The 20,646-nt window shown below is 41.3% G+C and overlaps 1 protein-coding gene across 1 annotated transcript in view; it reads right to left on the bottom strand.

Annotated features, from left to right (window-relative positions):
• TMEM236 (transmembrane protein 236) overlaps positions 1 to 18,309 on the bottom strand; it is a 46,386-nt gene extending 28,077 nt beyond the window's left edge. The window contains exons 1-2 of the mRNA XM_008056340.1: positions 18,234 to 18,309; positions 11,936 to 12,231 (exon numbers count right to left, since the gene is read on the bottom strand). Of these exons, the coding sequence (XP_008054531.1) occupies positions 11,936 to 12,231; positions 18,234 to 18,248 (311 nt within the window). The 5' untranslated portion in view covers positions 18,249 to 18,309. The remainder of the gene's footprint in view (positions 1 to 11,935; positions 12,232 to 18,233) is intronic.
• Positions 18,310 to 20,646: the final 2,337 nt, after the last annotated feature.

Raw genomic sequence — 20,646 nt, 5'->3', positions numbered from 1 at the left:
ATTCAAACACAGCCGGGCTCGGTGGCTCAGCCTGTAATCCCGCACCTTTGGGAGGCTGAGGTGAGTGGACTGCCTGAGCCCGCGGGTTCGAGACCCGCCTGGGCAGCGAGACCTCATCTCTACAATAAATCAAAAAATCAGCCGGGCGTGGTAACACATGCCTGTAATTCTGGCTACTCGGAAGGCCGAGGCGGAAGGATCGCCGGAGCCCAGCAGGCCGAGGCTGCGGTGGCCGGGAGTGGCCACTGCACTCCAGTCTGGGTGACAGAGTGAGACTCCAACTCAAAAAAATAAATAAATAAATAAAAATAAAATAAAATAAAATGTAAAACACCTCTTATTACTGCCCTACTCAAATCCCCAATGCTGGGGAAAGTGGGAAATGGGATTCAGGGGGTTATTTTTAATAGATCTTTAGTTTGGCAAGATAAAAAGATTTTTGTGGATGGATGGTGGTGATGGTTGAACAATAATGTGAAGGCACATAATGCCATTGAATAGAATACTTAAAAATGGTTAGGATGGTAAATTTGAGGTTATATGTACTTTACCACAATTTTTAAAAATCTCCAGTGGACGCACAATGTAATTAGAATAAAATTAAAACATATGACCTTAGCTTACATGTTCTACATGAAGTGGTTTCCCTTATGTCTCTTGGCATCCTAATTTAAAATGACCTGCCTCATCCCCCCACTTTATTCCAGTCATACAGAACTTATGGGTGCTTCATAATCACACCAAGTGTGTCCCTGCAGTCTTACACTGGCTGTTCCCTTCGCCAGGGGCTGTCAACCATATCTGCTTTGTGTCTGACTCCCTGTTGTCATGGGTATTTCTCATTTCGGTCATGTTAAAATTACATACCATAGATACATATATAAGTATTGAGATCTCAATAACTATATATGTATATATGGGATGTAATTTCATATATATTTAGTATATCTTAATATATTGATTAGCTATGCAAGGTGTAAGAAAGATCTGTGAAATTCCGTGTGTGTGTGTGTGTGTGTGTGTGTGTGTATGTGTGTGTGTGTGTATGGAATTACGTGCATATATATGCACTGTACATATATACATATATATGTATATAGAGAGGGACTCCCCCCCAAAAAAAGGAATTATTTTTTGGAGGTCAGGTCCCTTGTAGTACAGGCTTCCTCCTCTTGGTAAGTGTTCTAGGAACCCATCAGCATCAGTGTACCAGCTAGAGTTGTTGTGTGAGGCTGTGTGTGGCTTCAGTTAATTTTTTTTACTGGAGATTCTTTCAGTGCGTTTGCCTATTTCTTTCCTTTTTTTTTTTTGAGTCAGCGTCTCACTCTGTCGCCCAGACTGGAGTGCAGTGGCCGCTCCCAGCCACCACAGCCTGGACCTGCTGGGCTCTGGCGATCCTTCAGCCTCAGCCTTCCAAGTAGCTGGAATTACAGGTGCGTGCTACCACGCCTGGCTACTTTTTTTTTTATTTATTTATTGTAGAGATGAGGTCTCGCCAACTTGCCCAGGCGAGTCTTGAACCCGCGGACTCAGGCAATCCACTCACCTCAGCCTCCCAGAGCGTGGGATTACAGGCTGAGCCACCAAGCCTGGCTGCATTTGCCCATTTCATGATGGGTGATTTACAAGCACACCTGCCCACACCATGCTGAGTGTCTGGCAGTTTTTTTGACACAAAACAGCATAACCCCCACGCCCCACCCTCCCTATTCACCCGACCTCACCCCAAGCGACATCTTATTTTGTCTTCCCAATGGTAAAAATCCTCAAAGGGAAGTATTTTGCCAATGTGGAAGAGGCGAAACAAAAAATAGCGGAAGCACCAAAAGACATCACAATTGACTAGTTCAAAAACTGTTCTGGGCAGTGGAAAAAGCATCTTGAAAGGTGTATTGCATCAGAGAGCACTTTGTAGTGACTGAAGGTTAAGCATGTAAGAATAAATACATATTTTTTATAAATAAACTCTGGGTTTTTTGGTCCCCCTTCATATATAAATACTTTGACTCACCACAGCCTCGACCTCCTGGGTCCAGATGGTCCTCCTGCCTCAACCTCCTGAATAGCTGGGACTACAGATGTGTGCTACCATGCACAGCTAATTTTTTGATTCTTTTGTAGAGACAAAGCCTTGCTATGTTGCCCAGGCTGATCTTGAACTTCTGACATCAAGTGATCCTCCTGCCTCGGCTTCCCAAAGTGCTGGGATTACAATTGTGAGCCACTGCACCCGGTCAACATTTTTCGTGAGTAAAATAAACTTTATACATTGACTTACAAGACAACTATATTGAAATTAATTAAATTATTACTAAAGTAGTATAGACATTATACAGCCTTTTAAAGACTTACGTACACTTATCCAAATTCTTTTCAAATTTTGATATAACAATATACATATATATCAACATAATGTCTTTTGTTTTCTTCGGCGTACTTAAGATAAAGCAAAAATTGTCATCACTTGTAATTTCAAGGTGGTAAAGATCATAAGCCTTATTCCGAAGTATCTGCTGTAACTGTTGTGTGATACGAAAAGATCTGTGACATCTGATATGAAAAGGTTTATGTAATATGGCGACAGGTCCTGCAAATACTACTGTGGTTTGCTACCAACATCCATATTGGAAAGAAATGCTAGCTTTCAGTAGAGCTTAATGAATACAAAGATGTCGATTGTTACTCATCCAAGTTCAAGAATGCCATGATGCTAGAGAATGTCTGGCACACAGCTGGAACTCAATGAATACGAAATGAATGAAATAGTTCATTTAAAAAATACCAACCCAAGTCGATGTTTTATTTAACCAGAAATAATATTAACCTGTGTTTAGGTTAATAATCTTGACTTACTGTCCAGGCATCCTTATCCTTTATTGAGTGTTATGGATTAAATGGTGTCCCCTCAAAACAGTATGTAGAAATCCCAACTCCCAAGTACCTGAGAATGTGATTTTATTTCAAAACAATAATACGATAATATCTTTACAGAGGTAATCACATTAAAATTATATCAATAGAGGAGGGTCTAATCCAATATGACTAGTGTTCTTATAAAAATGGAGAAATTTGACTGGGCGCTGTGTAATACTAGCACTTTGGGAGGCTGAGATGAGAGGATTGCTTGAGCCCAGGAGTTCAAAAATTTCACCATCTTAGAGAATAGACACATTGTCATAAACAGAATATTGCTAGAAATATGAATGTTAAACCTCATCCCTACACAAAAATTAGCCAGACAAGGTAGCACATGCCTTTAGTCCCGGTTACTTGGGAGAGTGAGGTAGAAGGATCAATTGAGTCCAGAAGGTTAAGGCGGTGGTGAGCCATGATCCTGCCACTGTACTTCAGTCTGGTGACAGAGCGAGAAGTGGACTCAAAAAGAGAAAAAGAAAAAAAGGAGATATTTTGTGATGATGAAGACAGAAATTAGGGTGACGCATCTACAAGCCTAGGCATGTCAAAGATTGAAAAAACAAAGACAAAACAATCAAACACCATAGGCTAGGAGAGAGGCATGGAACAAATTCTCCCTCAGAAAGAACCAATTCTGCCACCATCTTGATCTTAGACATAGCCTCCAGAACTTTGAGACAATAAATTTATATTAAGTCATCCAGTTTGTGGTCCTTTGCCATGACATTTCTGGGAAACTAATACAGATTTTGCTACTGGGAAGTGGAATGCTTCTGTAACAAATGCCTAAAAGTATAGGGGGAACTTTGGAAATGAGTCATGGGTAGGGGCTGTTAGAGTTTTGAGAAGCATAATAGAAAAAGCCTACATTACCATGAAGAGATTATTGGTAAAAAACACTGGTGTTAAAGGTCAAGATTCGGGTGAGGGCTCAGAAGGAAAAGAGGAGAGATATAAAGTAAGCTTTTGTCATCTTAGAGAACAGATACATTGTCACGAACAGAATATGTTGCTAGAAGTATGCATGCTAAAGGTGCTTCTGGTAAGGTTTAAGGTAGAAATGAAAAATGTATTATTGCAAACTGTAGAAAAGGCGATCCCTTTTACAAAATGGCTGAATTGTGCTCTATTGGGTAGAAAGTGAAACATGTAAGCAATGAACTCAGATATTTAGCTGAGAATCTCTCTAAGTAAATTGTTGAAGGCATGGTCTGTTTCCTCTGCTATTTATAGTAAAATGTATGTGAAGAGAGATACATTGAAGAAGAAATTTTTTAGCAAAAAGGAAATAGAACTTGAAGATTTGGAAAATTGTCAGTCTATCCATATTGCAAAAGATGAGAAAGCATGTTTAGAAGAAAACACCAAGGTTGTAGCTTCTGAATCCAATCAATTATCTCAGCAGAAACACTGGTAGCTTGGACTGAAGGTAGAAAAGGGGGAATGTGATGAAGAAAGACTGACAGACTTCTGGGACTCCAGGGAGGAAACTGGCTGATGGAGCTACCGGGCTACAAACGTGTTCTCCTGCAAGAAAAGGGAACAATGACTCTGACAGTGATTCAGAGGCTGGAGAGGCTGTCACTGCAACCACGGGGCCAGGATGACCTCCTTGAACCCTGAGGGTAGGGCCACCACCCACGGCTGTGGAGTTGAGACCACTACCCTGTTGGGCCTGGAAAGGGGTCCAGTGGACAGAGCATGAAGGTAAAGAGGATTACTCTCAAATATTAACATCTAATGGGATTTTTCCCTCCTAGGCTTTGGACTTGCTTGAGATCCACGACTTCTCTTTCCCTTCCAATATCTCTCTTAGAATGTCTATTCTGTCCCACCATTGCATGTTGGAGGCAAGTAACTTTTTTTTTTTTTTTTTTGAGTTGGCATCTTACTCGATTGCCCAGGCTGGAGAGCAGTGGCACACTCATGGCCATTCCAGCGTTGACATGCTGGGTTCAGGCAATCCTTCTCCCTCAGCCTTCAAGTAGCCAGAACTACAGGCATGCGCCACCATGCCTGGCTAATTTTTTGATTCATTGTAGAGATGAGGTCTCGGCAAGTTGCCCAGGCTGTTCTCGAACCCATGGACTCAGGCAATCCCCTCACCTTGGCCTCCCAAAGTGCTGGGATTACAGGCCTGAGCCACCGTGCACGGCCGGCAAGTAACTTTTTGTCTGGCTTCACAGGTTGGCAGATGGAGAGGGATTTTGCCCCAGAATGGATCATATCCGAAGTCTCACCCATAACTGATCTGGATGACTTAGATAGTGAGTGTTTAGATCTCTGAGTCTGAGATGTTTAGATGATATTTTAGTATTTTAGACTGAGACCTGATGCTGAAGTGATCGGGACTTTTGGAAATGTTGGGATGAGTGAATTGATTTTACACTTGGGAATAACACAGTTTGGGGGGTAGGGGGTAGCAGGTGAGATGCTATGGTTGAATGAAATGTCTCCTGAAACAGACATGTTTAAGCCTCAAACTCCAATGCCTCAGAACATAACCTCATTTGGAAAAAGGTCCTTTGTAGAGTGAATCAACTTAAAATGGGGTGTCAAAGTAGACCCTCATTCAGGATGACTGGTGTCCTTTTACAAACAGGACATTTGGAAACAGCAATGCACAAAGTGAAGACTCTGTCAGGGCACACAGGAAGAATGCCATGTGAAGAGGAAGGCAGAGATCAGGGTGATGCAGATTGCCAGCAAATTGCCAGAAGCTAGGAGAACAGGGACTTCCATGCTTGGAACCAAACTTATCATCACCTTGATCTCAGAGTTCTAGCCTCTAGAACTTTGAGACATTCGAGAATGTGAAACAAACTTCTGTTGCTTAAGCCACCAAGTTTGTGGCACTTTTTTGCAGCAAGCATAGGAAACTAACATAGGAAGGTGGCAATACTCGAGAAAGGAGATGTTCCCCTACAGCGGCCTGGCAAGAATGCATTTATGAAGGAAGGTAGCTTGGACAAGCAGATGGAGGTCAGAAAGTGGTTGATCTTGAATGCCAGGCCAAGTACAAGGATATGGTGACCAGTACGCCTGATGTCCGCATGGGGGCATGTCTGTGAGACAGTCAACAGCTACTCAATGGTTATTAAAAGAGGAATTGAGTGACAGGAAATGGAAACTGGAAAATCCACTGGTTATACAGGTAAGGCAGAGGAGATGACCTCTATAAAGAGGATGGGACAGAGAGCTACATGGTGGTAGGCTTTATATCAACATAAAGAGATAAAGAAGATTATGCTAATAATCAGAGCCACAGAAAGTAGTGAGTTCCCTGTATAATCAGAGGCAGGCTATCCAATTGTATTGTGAGCAATAGTGTATTAGATGAACTCTAAGATTTCTTCCAGATTTAGGATGCTCTGAAATAATGTCAACATTTGACTCTATAAGCAAGGAGAAGAGGAGATTTTTAAGGGGTGGAACTTAGGTGCAGAAAACTTCTTTCAAGAAAAGCATTATCGAGTCAATAAGGACTGGGCGGGGAGCGGGGGAGGAAAGAGGCAAAAAGCAAGAACACCAATGGGTGAAGGTTGCCAGAGCCAAGTATTAATCAACAAAATGCTCTTCATTTTTCCTTGAACAAAAACAATCAGGACTAACATCCTGACAGTGGATCTGAATGTATGAAATTTTGGGAGATCATGCAAGAAATTCAAGTGTATGGTGGTCTAGAAATGAGGGCGTATTGGGAGGAAGAAAACACCCATGGAGAACAATAAGCTAATGCAAGAGAGGTGAAAAAGGAAGAATTTATAGATATGGTGACTTATTGCATGTGGTGGGGAGAAAAAAGCAAATGTAAATACTCTTGTGCTGATTTACTAGATATAGTGGGGCAAGGAAGAGAAAGCCTGTGGTCAAGTATGACAAAATTATTGATACTTTTTATGCATAATGCCCAAGACCGAACCACAAAGGAGACATTGATAGCTTAAACTGTGTCAAAATTCAAAATTTTCTATATCAAAACACCAAAATTAAAAGGAAAATGATAACTAAAATAGACACTTCACCTATGACAGACAAAAGTTCACATCCTTAATATTTATAGAACTCATGAATCAGTAATAAAAAGAAAGAAAGAAAGAAAGAAAGAAAGAAAGAAAGAAAGAAAGAAAGAAAGAAAGAAAGAAAGAAAGAAAGAAAGAAAAGACGGATATACCAACAGAAAAACAGGTCGAGGACATAAACACATGACTTTTAGAAAATACTGATAACCAATTAACCTATGAGAAAATGTCAAACATGACAGAGAGCAGACTGAGAGAAACGAGAGTATTCTGGGAAGAAGTAACTATTAAACGCCAGTGTTTAGTTAATGGTATATCTTACCAATGACCTGTCAGGGTTGCTGAAAAAAGCGAACTCTATTTCTGTCAAGTTAGCCAGTGTGTCCACAGATGTGATTGGTTCTGGCTGCTTCCCTCTGTGTGCTACTGTGGGACAGTAGGGTGCCCAAGAGGTGGGGCTCTAGAAATACATACTCTCAGAGCAGTCTTGTCTCAACTACTCATTGGCTGTATGGTCTTTTAACCTCTGTGCCTCAATTTCCTCATATGTAACGTGGGGACTATAACTATTCTTATTTGCAAAAATTAGAATATAACTAAAGTAATACAGACAATGTGTTTAGAATTATGCTTTCTATATGGTAATTGCTCAATAAGTATTTGCTCTTATTTTACTATGACAACAACAAGAACTATTACTATCACTACCATCACTATGTCTAAACCAGATCAACAGCAAGTCTCATCAACTATGTTAAAGACTTAAGCAAGGTAAATTGTAGCCCCAAATGTTGGGGTCTTTCACACTTGGTACTGCCCACGATTCCTGGTACATCATCTTTCTGAAGTAATTGTGCCCTGAAGGACTCAGAAGGATTCCTGAAATATAGCTCTGGGCCCAAGACAGTCAGGGAATTCTCACGGATACTCTAGCATTATCCTGTTCTCAGTGTACCTTCTTAATGGAGATCTGTTCCAGTTTCAGACCAGTCTTGTAGCTCATTGGTTTCACATATTAACTGATATTCCAAGAAAAGATCTCTCTCTCTCAATCTCTCTCTCTCTCTCTCACATACACAGTTTGATGTGTATATAAATTGTTTTTTTCATTCCTCCACACATCTCCCTCGTTATTATGAATGATGACAGTCATCCCTAAAAAGGAACCATAATTCTAGAAGAATGAGGAAGTGTTTAACAAGAGTAAAGGAAAGAACACTGGATTAAAGTTCAGACTCAACTGTTGATTTATTGTGTTTTAAGCTCTCTGAAATTGTTTCTTCCCTTGTAAAATGGGAATTATGTTCACTTGGTCAACTTCACAACACAGGCATGCAGGTCTGGTGAGAAAATGCAACATAAATACACTGTGTAAATGTAAAACACTTTCTAAGTTATTACCTGTCACACCATATTGGCCCACATTATCCTCAGAGAACAAAAGAGACGTGCAAAATTCTCTAAATTTGAGCAATATTACTGATAGCATATATTTTTCTTCAGCTTTATCAATTTTATCATCACTTCTACCACTTTTCAGAAGCATCCTGAGGATTACACAGATTTTGTTTTTTTGAGTCAGAGTCTTACTCTGTCGCCTAGACTGGAGCACAGTGGCACACTAATGACCACTGCGGCCTTGACGTGCTGGGCTCAGGTGATCCTGAAATATAGTCTGGGTCCCAAGACAGTCAGGGAATCCCCACGAAGACTCTAGCATTATCCTGTCCTCAGTGTACCTTCTCAATGGAGAAGTTTCAGGCCTGCCTTGTAGCTCCAGTAGGTTCCAGTTTCAGGCCTGCCTTGTAGCTCCATGGTTTCGCATATTAACTGATATTTCAGGAAAGGCACTCTCTCTGTTTCTTTTACATACACAGTCTGATGTGTGTATAAATGACTTAAATTCATTCCTCCACACATCTCTCTCATTATTATGAATGATGACAATCATCCCTAGAAAGGAACCACTTCAACTTTCCAAATAGCTGGAAGTGCAGGTGTGCACCACCACATCCAGCTAATTTTTTTTTATTGATTGTAGAGACGAGGACCCGCCAAGTAGCCCAGGCTGGTCTCAAACCCTTAGGTTCGGGCAATCTTCTTGCTTCCACTTCCCAAAGTGCTGTGATTATAAGAATGAGCCACCATTCCCAGTCCAAGATCACATTTAAAATGGAAATAGTAAATTTGGTCTAAGATAATAACATTAATATTCACCAAGTGCTTACTATATATCAGGCAACTATGCTAGGAACTCGTATGCATAATCTTATGCAGTTTTTTAAAACAACACCTAAGGAAGAAACTAAGTTGTTGCTATTTTGCTCATGAAAAAACTAAAGCTCAAAGAATTAAGTAACTCACACATGATCTCACAGTCAATGTCAAAGCTATCATTTAAATTCAGATCAGCTCTCACTTAGATGTATTCCCAGGGCACACTCTTTACTAGTTGATAACTCACTCTGTCCTAAAGATCACCCTCAAAGGGCTCAAAATGCCAGTGTAGACCTCCAGGGAAACTCTCAAATAGTCTTGTTAACATTAAGTATCTGAGTGTTCAGAATCTATAAAATTTCACTAAACCAACTATTTATCTAATTATTCTTCAAAAATAATTCATACTCTCAATCCTTACTTTCAACAATAGCAACTATTTTTGCATCATCCTCATTTAGTAATTAAAATGTGACACTCTCTATATTACCCCATATCTTACAATATTCAAATATACATCTTTGGGAACCATGTATAATATCTAAATATACATCTTGGGAGAAACGTATCCTAACGACACTAAAGGAGCTGCTTTTTCTTAAAACTCAGTTGGCATTCAAATTAAAAAAAAATAAAGAAAAAGTTGCATGAGATAGAGGAAATAGCATGGAATCAGACAGATCTGGGTTGACGAATCCTAGCTCCACCACTTGCTAGCTTTATTACTTTACAAAGTTAATTACTTCTTCAAGTTTCAGGTTCCTTATTTAGAAAATGAAAACACTAGCACCCACTCTTCACTAGGTTGTCATAAAGTTTAAATTTAACAATACAGAATGTGTAAAGCTCCTAGAATAGATATCCAGTAGCTAGCTCTTCTCTTCTACAGCAGTGAAAGATACCTGTATGACAGTACTCATGAATGAGGTCATGAGGAAATAGTTTCAGTTTCACTGAAATTATAGATCACCTGTTTTCTATCCATTTAAAACACTTGTGGCCAGCCACACCCACAGACGAAACTAAAGACTTTAAGTGTATTTCTCAAAAGAAATACTGAAAGATGTAACTGTTGTAACAGCCCAAAACACTTTAGCACAGGTAAAGTACCTGGATCAGATGAACAAAAAATCTGAACAGACACCAGAGGTGATAAGTACAGCACATGCACTGGGGAGTAGACTGCTTACTCTCTTCCTTAATCTCAATTGCCCCAGAAGATTGGGACTTTGACCTTAAAGAGACAATTTAGAGTAGTGGTTAGAAATACCCATTATGGAGTCAGACATACCCAGGTCCAAAGTTTGGCTCTTTCACTCACTAGCTGACTGACTTTGGGAAAGTGTTTAGCCTTTGTAACCATCAGTTTCCTCTTGGGAATAATAATGATAAAATCATGAAAATATCTACTTTACAAGGTGAAATAGACACTTCTATACTGCCTCATATCAGTACTTATTTTGGCACATAGTAAATGATCTGAAAGGAACCAATTATAGTTTAACAATAGTAATAATAATAATAATAGATATGGGAAGTTTTGTTGCCTGAATGACATTTGGAATCATGAGTCCTGGAGATTTGAGCGAATGTGAAACAAAACCAAACCCAGAGCTCTTTCCTGGGCTGTGGTAGGCCAGCAACCCATTGGGTTACTCTGGTTGTCATTTGGACTTTCCACCACTCCCTCAAAATTCCTGGCCCACCCAGGACTCTTGTATAGTCAAAGCAACCCCTACAGGGCTGTGAGAAGTGAAAGACCCAACTCAGCTCCAAGCTACTCCTTAGGTGACCCTGGGGCTCTGGTCAAGGTTTGGGAAGCCTCTAAACCCTACTGATTAAAAGCACTGCCAACAATAAAATGGGTTATTTCTGGATATCCCTTAAAAGCCCTGCCCTAGGGGAACTGAAACAGTGTCATGAACTCCACATTTCAGCTCTCCTTCAGCATCCTCTCACAATATGTCTAGCTGTGCTGTTGCATCTAGTATTTTTACATCTCTGCCCTTGCTTGCGTTAACATTCCCAGCTCCTCACTTTTCAACTGTGTTCTGTTGTTCACCTTCAAAATAAAAGATAAATATGAAAGAAAACTTATCCAAGAGAACAGAGAAATCTCAGATGAGTAAAAATCCGATATGAAGATCTAAAAGGGAAAATACATTAGTAGCAGAGAATATATGTTCTCAATACCTTTGTGTGGATTAGCTAAATCACATTAACTCTTGATTCATTCAAAATATGTTTGTATTGTTATTGAAGTACCCCCCACAAGGGTAACAGAATTTGTCATCATAGTAAAGTTTTTTTTTAAAGATCAAGTAAAAAAACAGATGCTTAAAAAAATCTTAGTTAATGGCCAAAGTATGACTTAGACCTGCAAATGCAATGCAAACAGACATTATTTTCAGTTTTATATAACAGTAAAACTCTATATTATAATCTTGATATTATGACTTGTGTAAATCACTCTGATAACTTTACACCATTTAGTGCACAGAGGAATTAGGTGTAACATTTACGCATTAAGGTAGCATGGACTGGCGCTAACTTGTCTTATTAACACAAGCAGTTTGTTATTATCACTCAGTAAAAAATGACTGTAGAAAAATTTAAGATAATATCATAATATCCATACATCTACAGAAACAGTGATAGGAATCTCCTGTCAATCTCACATAATATACACTCAGGCTCTCTTCACATCCTCACACATCACCATATATGGGACAGTTTGAAAACGTCATAGTGATTCCCTGCTAGATAATTCTTTTACTTACCATCCTATAACTTTTTTGTAAAGATGATGTTTCTTGTGCAAGAGAACTTTTACAGGAACCCAAATCAATAGAGTCACTGACGCCACATAGGCAATAGAGCAGGAAACAATGAGCCAATAGTGTGTTTTCTCAGGTATAGTCCTTGTTCTCTGGTAGGCGGTGGCAAACTGCTCTGTAATCACAAGCGTGGGGATGGAGAAAGCAGCATATTCCAGAAGCTCAAAAACCAGGAACTTGATGAGTCTTCCAGAAGCCATCCCAAGGAAATGTGAACAGCTGAGGATCCGGAGCTCTGACTGCAGGTAGCATATGGACACACAGAGACTGAGCTAGGATCAAGTTCCTTGTCCTCGAATCACTAACCAGCGACTTTTTATTCTTTTATTGACCGTCCTATGGGTCAATGATCTTCTAACTTAACAACCACGGTCTCTTAAAGAAACAGGGCATTGTGGAAGTGATCACTAAATGTATTTGCACATCCATTATTAGAAGTCAAATGAACTTTACAGCATGACTGGGAGCATTGGTTAAAAACAGGTTTTTTTTAAAAAAGGTGGTATTGATTGTTGATTTGAGCACAAAAGTCATTTGTGTTATATTCAACTCTTGCTAAGCAGAACCATTAGAATAATATAATTTTTAGAGTTAGAGGGAAAGAATAGATGTAATCTGATCCCTTATTTTTGTATTTAAGCAAATTCAGGCAAAGAGAGGTACCCAAATCCTGAGTCTTCATCCTGGAAAACTACCCTCCCTTTCAAGTGCTTAAAAACGGAGTTTGGACTCACCTTGTCGACTTCCTAATCTTCCTGATGCTTAAGATACTCATTCATTATTGTACATTAGTTGCCATATGACACATATTAATGTTATTTTTATTTTACTGGCCAGGAAACTAAAATGGTGATATTAGAAACCTGTTACCGGGATGAACGCATTAAGAGCTCCCTATGTCTAATCCAAAAGCCCATCAAATATTTATAAGACAATAATTAACTCCATGAATATCATTCCTCTAAAAACCACTTTTGAGCACCAGCAATAAGCATTTTACTAGGGGTCAGAGGGTAAAGATGAATTGCAGAGGTTCCTGCCCTGAAATGTTTATAGTCCTGGCTGGGCACAGTGGCTCAAGCCTGTCATTCCAGCACCTTGGGAGGCCGAGGTGAGAGGATTGCGTGAGCTCAGGGGTTCGAGACCAGCCTGGGTAACTTGGTGAGACCTCATCTCTACAATAAATCAAAAAATAAGCTGGGTGTGGTAGCGCCCGCCTGTAGCTCCAGCTACTTGGAAGGCTAAGAAGGAAGCATCCCCTGGCCCAGCAGATCGAGGCTGTGGTGGCCATAAGCATGCCACTGCACTCCAGCCTGGGTTACAGAGTGAGATTCCAACTTTAAAAAAAAAAAAATGCTCACAGTTCAGAGGAGGAAAAAAACCTAGGATCAGCAAAATAGAACTAAGGTCAGAAGCATAAACTCAATGCTATGGTAGCACATGGGAGGACATCTTTGGGCTGTGGGAAGGGGAGGGAAAGATAAGGACAATCAAGATGGACCGGAGGTGTTGGGGTGTCAGTGACATGTCATAAAGAGACAAAGAGACTGTGGTTAATGAGACTCCAGTGTGGCACAGTGGGGCGTAGGAGACGGCGATGTTAGAAAAATCAGAAGGGGTCAGAATGTCAATATCCCATGAAGGATCTGGGGTGTGTGTGTCTGTGTGTGTGTGTCAAGTGGTGAAAAGGCAATGCTTTCTGAATGCAGCAGCCCCTTGGTCATCTGGGAAGGAGAGTCAGTGCTCATGTGGAAGAAGGACAGAGTGGCACTACCTGGGAGATAGGGAAACCAGCTAGGAGCCACAGAGAAGCCTGGGCAAGAGGGTAGAGCCCAACTCATACAAATGGAGCAGTAGGGTTGAGAAGGCCATCACATAGCAGACATTAACTCCTGTACTTCTGTAAGCTTGCTTCTTTATTTCTTATTTTTGAATCAGGCACTCACTTTATCACCCAGGCTGGAGTACAGTGGCACCATCATAGACCACCCCAGCCTCGACTACCTGGTCTCAGGTGATCCTCCTGCCTCAGCCTCCCAAGTAGCTGGGACTACAGACGCACACCATCATGCCTGGCTAATCTTAAAAAAATTTTTGTAGACATGAAGTTTTGCTTTGTTGCCCAGGCTGGTCTAGAACTCCTGGGCTCACGTTATCCTTCTGCCTTGACCTCCCAGAGTGCAGGGATTACAGGCGTGAGTCACTGCACCCGGCCAGCTTCTTTAGATGGCGTCCCCTATACCTGCTGTCATGCTGATCAGACCAATATTTCTGCAGGCTTTCTCTCTCTCGGGCCCTTGGCAGAAGAGGCCCTGTGCCGCCTACTCTCAGAATGCATTCAGGATTCTGGTGGTGGCCCTGAGGATAAACACCTTCTGCCCTCCCATTACAGGAGTCTCAGCTGGTTCAAGCTAACTAGTTATTTCACTTTTTTTTTTTTTTAGTCAGAGTCTTACTCTGTTACCCAGGCTGGAGTGCAGTGGCATGCTCACGGCCACCGCAACATTGACCTGCTGGACTCAGGCAATCCTTCCGCCTCAGCCTTCCAAGTAGCTGCAACTACAGGTATGCACCACCACGCCTGGCTAATTTTTTGATTTATTGTAGAGATGAGGTCTCACCAAGTTGCTCAGGCTGACCTTGAACCCGTGGGCTCAAGCAAGCCTCTCACCTCAGCCTCCCAACGTGCTGGGATTATAGGTGTGAGCCACCGCACCTGGCCAGTAGTTATTTTATTTAAACTCGAATTTTGAACCCACTGAAGTCTAGCAGAAGCTCAAATAAAGAAAGGAACTTGGAAAGATGGTGACAATAATATGAAAGGATGTATCAGAAACCTACCTAAGCAGTCCTGCTGTCAACTATTTCTGATATCACACTATTGACATCAGTTGACTGTATTATCCTTGATAAAAAAATCTCCATTTAAATGATACTAGATACAAATTACATTTTCACCTCCTAACCCTCTATCTTGTGTCATCAGCGCGATGTTGGGTCATAATTTCATCTGCAAATTTTGTCTATTAATAGGAATTACAACCTGAGCATTTGAAGAATATAATTAAATAGCCTGGCTCTTGAAAAAGAAGTTTCTTGCCCAGATCTATCATTCTGTTTTGAAAGCTCTGTTTTTATTTCCTCTTATAGGAAGTTAAAATTGACCCTAGGGCAACCCTCTTTCGGGTCCCCTCCTGCTGCCAGAGCTTTCCTATCTTCTAATAAATTCCAACTTACTAAAAAAAAAAAAAAAAATTGACTTTAGCTTTTTATTTCTCACCTATAATTTTCTTCTGGTTCATAATCTCCTTTTCTTTTTTTTTTTTAAGTTGGAGTCTCACTCTGTCACCCAGGCTGGAGTGCAGTAGCACATTCATGATCATCCCAGCGTCGACCTGCTGGGCTCCGGCGATCCTTCTGCCTCAACCTTCCAAGTAGCTGGAATTACAGGCATGTGTACTACCACACCCAGCTAATTTTTTGTTTATTGTAGAGACAAGGTCTCATCCAGTTGCCCAGGGTGGTCTCGAACCGGCAGGCTCAGGCAATCCACTCGCCTCAGCCTCCTAAAGTGCTGGGATTACAGACTGAGCCACTGAGCCCGGCCTCCTTTTATTTTCAAAGATGATGGCTGGGTGCTGTGGCTCACGCCTGTAATCCCAGCATTTTGGGAGATCAAGGTGGAAGGATAGCTTGAGCCCAGGAGTTTGAGACCAGCCTGGCTAGTAGCTGGGACTATAGGCCAGTAGCTGGGACTACAGGCATACAGTACTGGGATTACAGGCAACAAAATGAAAACCCATTTCTACAAAAAATAAAAAAAAATTAGCCAGGTGTGGTGGTGTATGCCTGTAGTCCCAGCTACTTGGGAGGCTGAGGCAGAAGGATTGCTTGAGTCCAGGAGGTCGAGGCTGTGGTGAGCCCAGATCATGCCTCCGTACTCCAGCCTAGGCAACAGGGTGAAATTGTCTCAAATAAGTAAATAAATAATAAGCCAGGCTCGGTGGCTCAGCCTGTAATCCCAGTACTTTGGGAGGCTGAGGTGAGTGGATTGCCTGAGCCCGCGGGTTCGAGACCTGCCTGGGCAACTTGGTGAGACCTCATCTCTACAATAAATAAAAAAATCAGCAGGGCACGGTAGCACACACCTGTAATTCCAGCTACTCAGAAGGCTGAGGCGAAAGGATCGCCGGAGCCCAGCAGGTCGAGGCTGCAGTGGCCAGGAGCGGCCACTGCACTTCAGTCTGAGTGACAGAGTGAGACTCCAATTCAAAATAACAATAATAATAATAAATAGATGACACCAAGAGCGTTAACACACATCCAATGTGACCTGTGTTTTCCACCTCTTGGGACACGCCAGTCACTGTGACTCTCACTTGCTGCTTACAGTGAGTCCAACATGTAAAGAAACAACTGACTGTGTTCCCATTGTCTACTGAACACTTATGTGCAGACCGTGGCCAACCCTAAGTTACACTCTGGTTAGGAAGATGACCCAAACGCAGAGGAAAGACCCGAGGATGATTACGGAGTGTGCTGGCAGGTTAGGGCTGGGAAGGGCTACCTCCCCACCCACAGTCCTCCATCCTTCTCCAGCCTCATCTGCCTGGAGGAATGGGCACTGGGCCCTAGAGTTTCCAGCAATCTGTGAATAGCCTGGCATACACGGGGCCGACCAGAGTCTCACCCCTAGGAATTTGAACTAAGAAACATGGGGAGAATTGGGTACAGGAGACCATGATTTTGAGTCCAAATCAGAGCAAACCAAACTATGTGCTAGGACCCCCTAGCATGAATGAATGAATGAACAAGTAGAAGCCAGACGGTGAAAGAATATAAGTTAGTGGGTGGGAACCTGATCTGGAGAGTAGGAAGACTGGAACAGATCAACAGAAGGAAGCGAGCACAGCAAGAAAGACCAGTCTCTAAGGGCGCCTCAGTTGTTGAACTTTCCAGATCACGTGTATTCTTACAAAAGGAAGTCTTTGTTCCTTACAACAAGAAGGGCTTGAGTCTAAAACAAAGGAATATGTTTATGAACAGGAACAGACATCATTCAGAAACACATGTACAAATACTGGATGAATCAGAGAAGATGACTGAGAAAAAAATCAAGTTGTGTTAATCAGAGAAGACTTCTCAGAGGAGGTGAGTCTGTGCCTATAATTATATTTTTGTTTACTCAGAGCATTATCGATATATTGTCAGCCATCTTCTCTGTACAGTGTAATGACATTTCTTTGAAAAATAGTTCTGGCAGAGCACAGTGGCTCATGTCTTTAGTCCCAGCACTTTGGGAGTTTGAGGCAGGAGTATCATTGAGGTCAAGAGTTGGAGATCTGCCTGGGCAACATAGCGAGATCCTGTCTTTACCAAAAATTTTAAAACTAGCCAGGTGTGGTGGCGCATGCTTGGAATCCTCGCTACTCAGGAGACTGGTAGGTAGATCAATTGAGCCCAGAAATTCAGGGTACAGTGAGCTATGACTGCACCATTGTACTCCTGGGTGACAGAACAAGACACTGTCTCTAATAATAATAAAGAAAAAGGAAAATAGTTCTAAGAATATTCATGATATAGTAAATTAGGAAGAGAGGTAAAAGAGAGAGGCAAGTTATAGACACTGTGTAACAATATGAATGGTACAATCCCATTTAAAAATATTATAGCTGTAGATTTATATTTAAATTTTAAAATTCAGAAACATACTCATTAAACGAACAGTGCTGTTCCTGGAAAATGGGTGAGGTGGGATAGAGGGAGTTTTCATTTTTTATGTATTAATATTGCCATGGTTTGAATATTTCAAGAGCATAAGAATTAGAAAATAAGGCCAAGTGTAGTGGCTTACACCTGTAATCCCAGCACTTTGGGAGCCAAGGCAGGAGATGGCTTGAGCCCAAGAGTTCGAGACCAACTTAGGCAAACATAGTGAGACCTTAGCTCTACAAAAAAATAAAAAATAAAAATTAGCCAGGCATGATAGCCCGTGCCTATAGTCCCAGTGACTTTGGAGGCTAAGGCAGAAGGATTGTCTAAGTCCAGGGGGTCAAGTCTGTGGTGAGCCGTAATTGTGCCGCTGCACTCCAATCTGGGCAACAGAGTGAGACCCCAGCTGAAAAGAAAAAAAAATTTAGAAAATAACTGTGGATGAATACAAATCCATTTAAAAACTAATTCCAGTTTAATAAAAATGCTGTGCTTTATTTAAAAAAATCTTTCCTCCACCAATACTTACCCTTTTCATGGTCATACCAAAGGGCAATGAAACAGCCAAAAACAAGCAGAAGACAGGACAGCCTCGAGTAACTGCTTCCCAGATGGGCTTTTGTGTTGAATTGGGTCACCTTCTCTGGCTCTCATAGGAGAGGGCTAAAAAGTGTAGCTTCAGCCTCCGATACCCACTTGGTTTTCTCCTCTGTGCAATCTTTCCTTGCTCTCCATCTCCAAACAGAAGCAAGCATTTCCTCCATTGTCAAAACACCTCCTGACATTATTTACACGCTGGATCCCTATAAAACCATAAGCTTCTCAAAGGCCGGGACCACGTGCTTTCATCTTTGCATCCTCATTTCACAGCACGGTGCCTATTTAGCACATAGAGGCCTTTCATGCCTACTCATGGAAGTCATGAATGAACAAATGAAGTCCAAGAGAAGTAGTGAGCAGCAGAGGAAATGTGCCAGGCTTTGATAATGGTTAACTCTTCTTTTATTCCAAGGGAATGCTGTCTCCCACAGTGACATTTCAGGAGAAATCTTGTTCTGTCTGTCTCATCACAATCTATTCACTCAGTCCATGGGCTTCAATTCCCTCCTTGGTCCTTGGCAGTGCTTGGTCCCAAATTAAACCACTAGGTTGCCTTCCTCCATAGCCGTGGTTCCTTAGGGTCCCAAGGTAAGAGAGAAAAGACACCCTGTGGATTGCAGCACTGATTAATCTCATGATGCATGCTAGGAAAACACTATGACCCTTTCCAAGCGTTCACAAAGGCATTACAGACACCGGTGTGACAGTATCTTTCCCAAGCTTTTCCAATCCCTACACCCTCAAAAATGTACATTTCATTGCGGATTTGAACCACTAATTCGGGAGGCTGGAGAGGACTGCCTGGTATTTGTCTGGTCCAAAGAATAGCCTTCCATTACCTCAGTCTTCAGCCCTCTGAAGGTGTCAATTGTCTAAATTTTACGTAACAGTGTGGGAGGCAGGGAAGGTTCCATCACGAGGGGTAGAGCAACTAGCTAGCTTGGCAAAGAAAAAAGAATGCTGTTATGTCAACAGTAAGCTACTGCAAGGAAAGAATGCCAGACCCCTAACTTGGAGACAGAGGGAAAGGAAGGAGGCTTAAAATCACCTCCCTGTCAGCTGGAACCCATTTCCTCCAATCCTGATTCTGTCCCTAAGTCCCCTGATGGATCTGACATGCAACTGCACTGCCAATCACTGGAAGCACAAGGCCGAGGACATTTTCAAACTCCCCAGATTCTTTCCTTGAACGAGTCTAATACTGGCTCGAGGAACTCTGTGCCTGCGTTCGCTCTTTAATGCCGGGTTTAACAACTTCCTGGTAGGAAACAGATTTGGTTTTCTGAAGCTGGATCCGTGGTGAAAAGACCGAGTCTTGTGGTTAGAATTCACTTCCATGTAGGAGTGTTGATGCAGTGTTTTTTATTTTAGTAAGCAGAAGATATCATTCTGTTCAGGGGAACACCTGTTCCCCACACTTCCAACTGTCATTTCCTTCCTGCAGGCAGGAAGTCAAAAAATTGAAAGTCTCTAAAACTGTTAGTAAGAGCATTTGTAATCTCAAGGTTTGTTCATTGTTTTCAGTGTAGGGTCTGTGAAACAAAATGTACAAACTGCCAGGAATGTGCTGTCATATCCGTGGTTTGTTTCCTGTAACCGTCTGGTGTTGATGTGCAGAGAGGCGGGAGCTGGCAGCCGTGAAACTGCTCTCGGGATCAAGTTGGATCTACAGAGAGCCTCTGGAGGAGGCGAAAGCATGTTCCTGCCCTAATTTGCCAAGTATTTACAATTTCCAAAGACTTGCTGACCATCATAAGCAGGTGTTACCAAATAAATCACTTGAAGTGAATTTACTAAGATTATGTTGCCATCTGATATATGTCCCCTTTATCAAAGTTATGCTACCATAGTCCAGATTATATTAAATTTATCCTATAGGAAAAAGTATCATTTCATCTGTCTGGCTGTTAAATAATCAACTTTGTAAGAGCAACGACAATAGTATATTCATTTTTGTAACCTCTTTATCACAGGTGGCTCTATTCTTGAAATTAACAAAGCACATAGAATGTCCTTAATTTTTTTAAAAAACATTATGCTCCCTTGAAACGTTATTATTCTATTAAGACTGCCCAGATCTTAAAAGAGAAAGAAAATGAATTAAGAATTCTTACTTCACTATATGGCTATCACGCCAATTGTGTGTGTAGTATTATGTAAATAAGAGCTAGGAATTAGAAAAAACAATATCAGAGAAACAAGGACGTCATTTCACTATTTATAACAATTCTCAAATTTTATTTTTCAGGGGATTAACAAGAATCTAAATTGGCCTTTCAGTATTCCAGAGTAACAAATTTAAGCAAACAAAAAAGTAGGCACAGTCCTAATCAATTAGCATA

Source organism: Carlito syrichta, unplaced genomic scaffold, assembly GCF_000164805.1.
Source record: "Carlito syrichta isolate Samal-C Ts95f unplaced genomic scaffold, Tarsius_syrichta-2.0.1 Scaffold302327, whole genome shotgun sequence".
In the NCBI taxonomy this organism is placed as follows: Eukaryota; Metazoa; Chordata; class Mammalia; order Primates; family Tarsiidae; genus Carlito; species Carlito syrichta.
The sequence above is the reverse complement of the archived record's forward strand: the minus strand, read 5'-3'. Positions and strand labels throughout refer to the sequence as shown.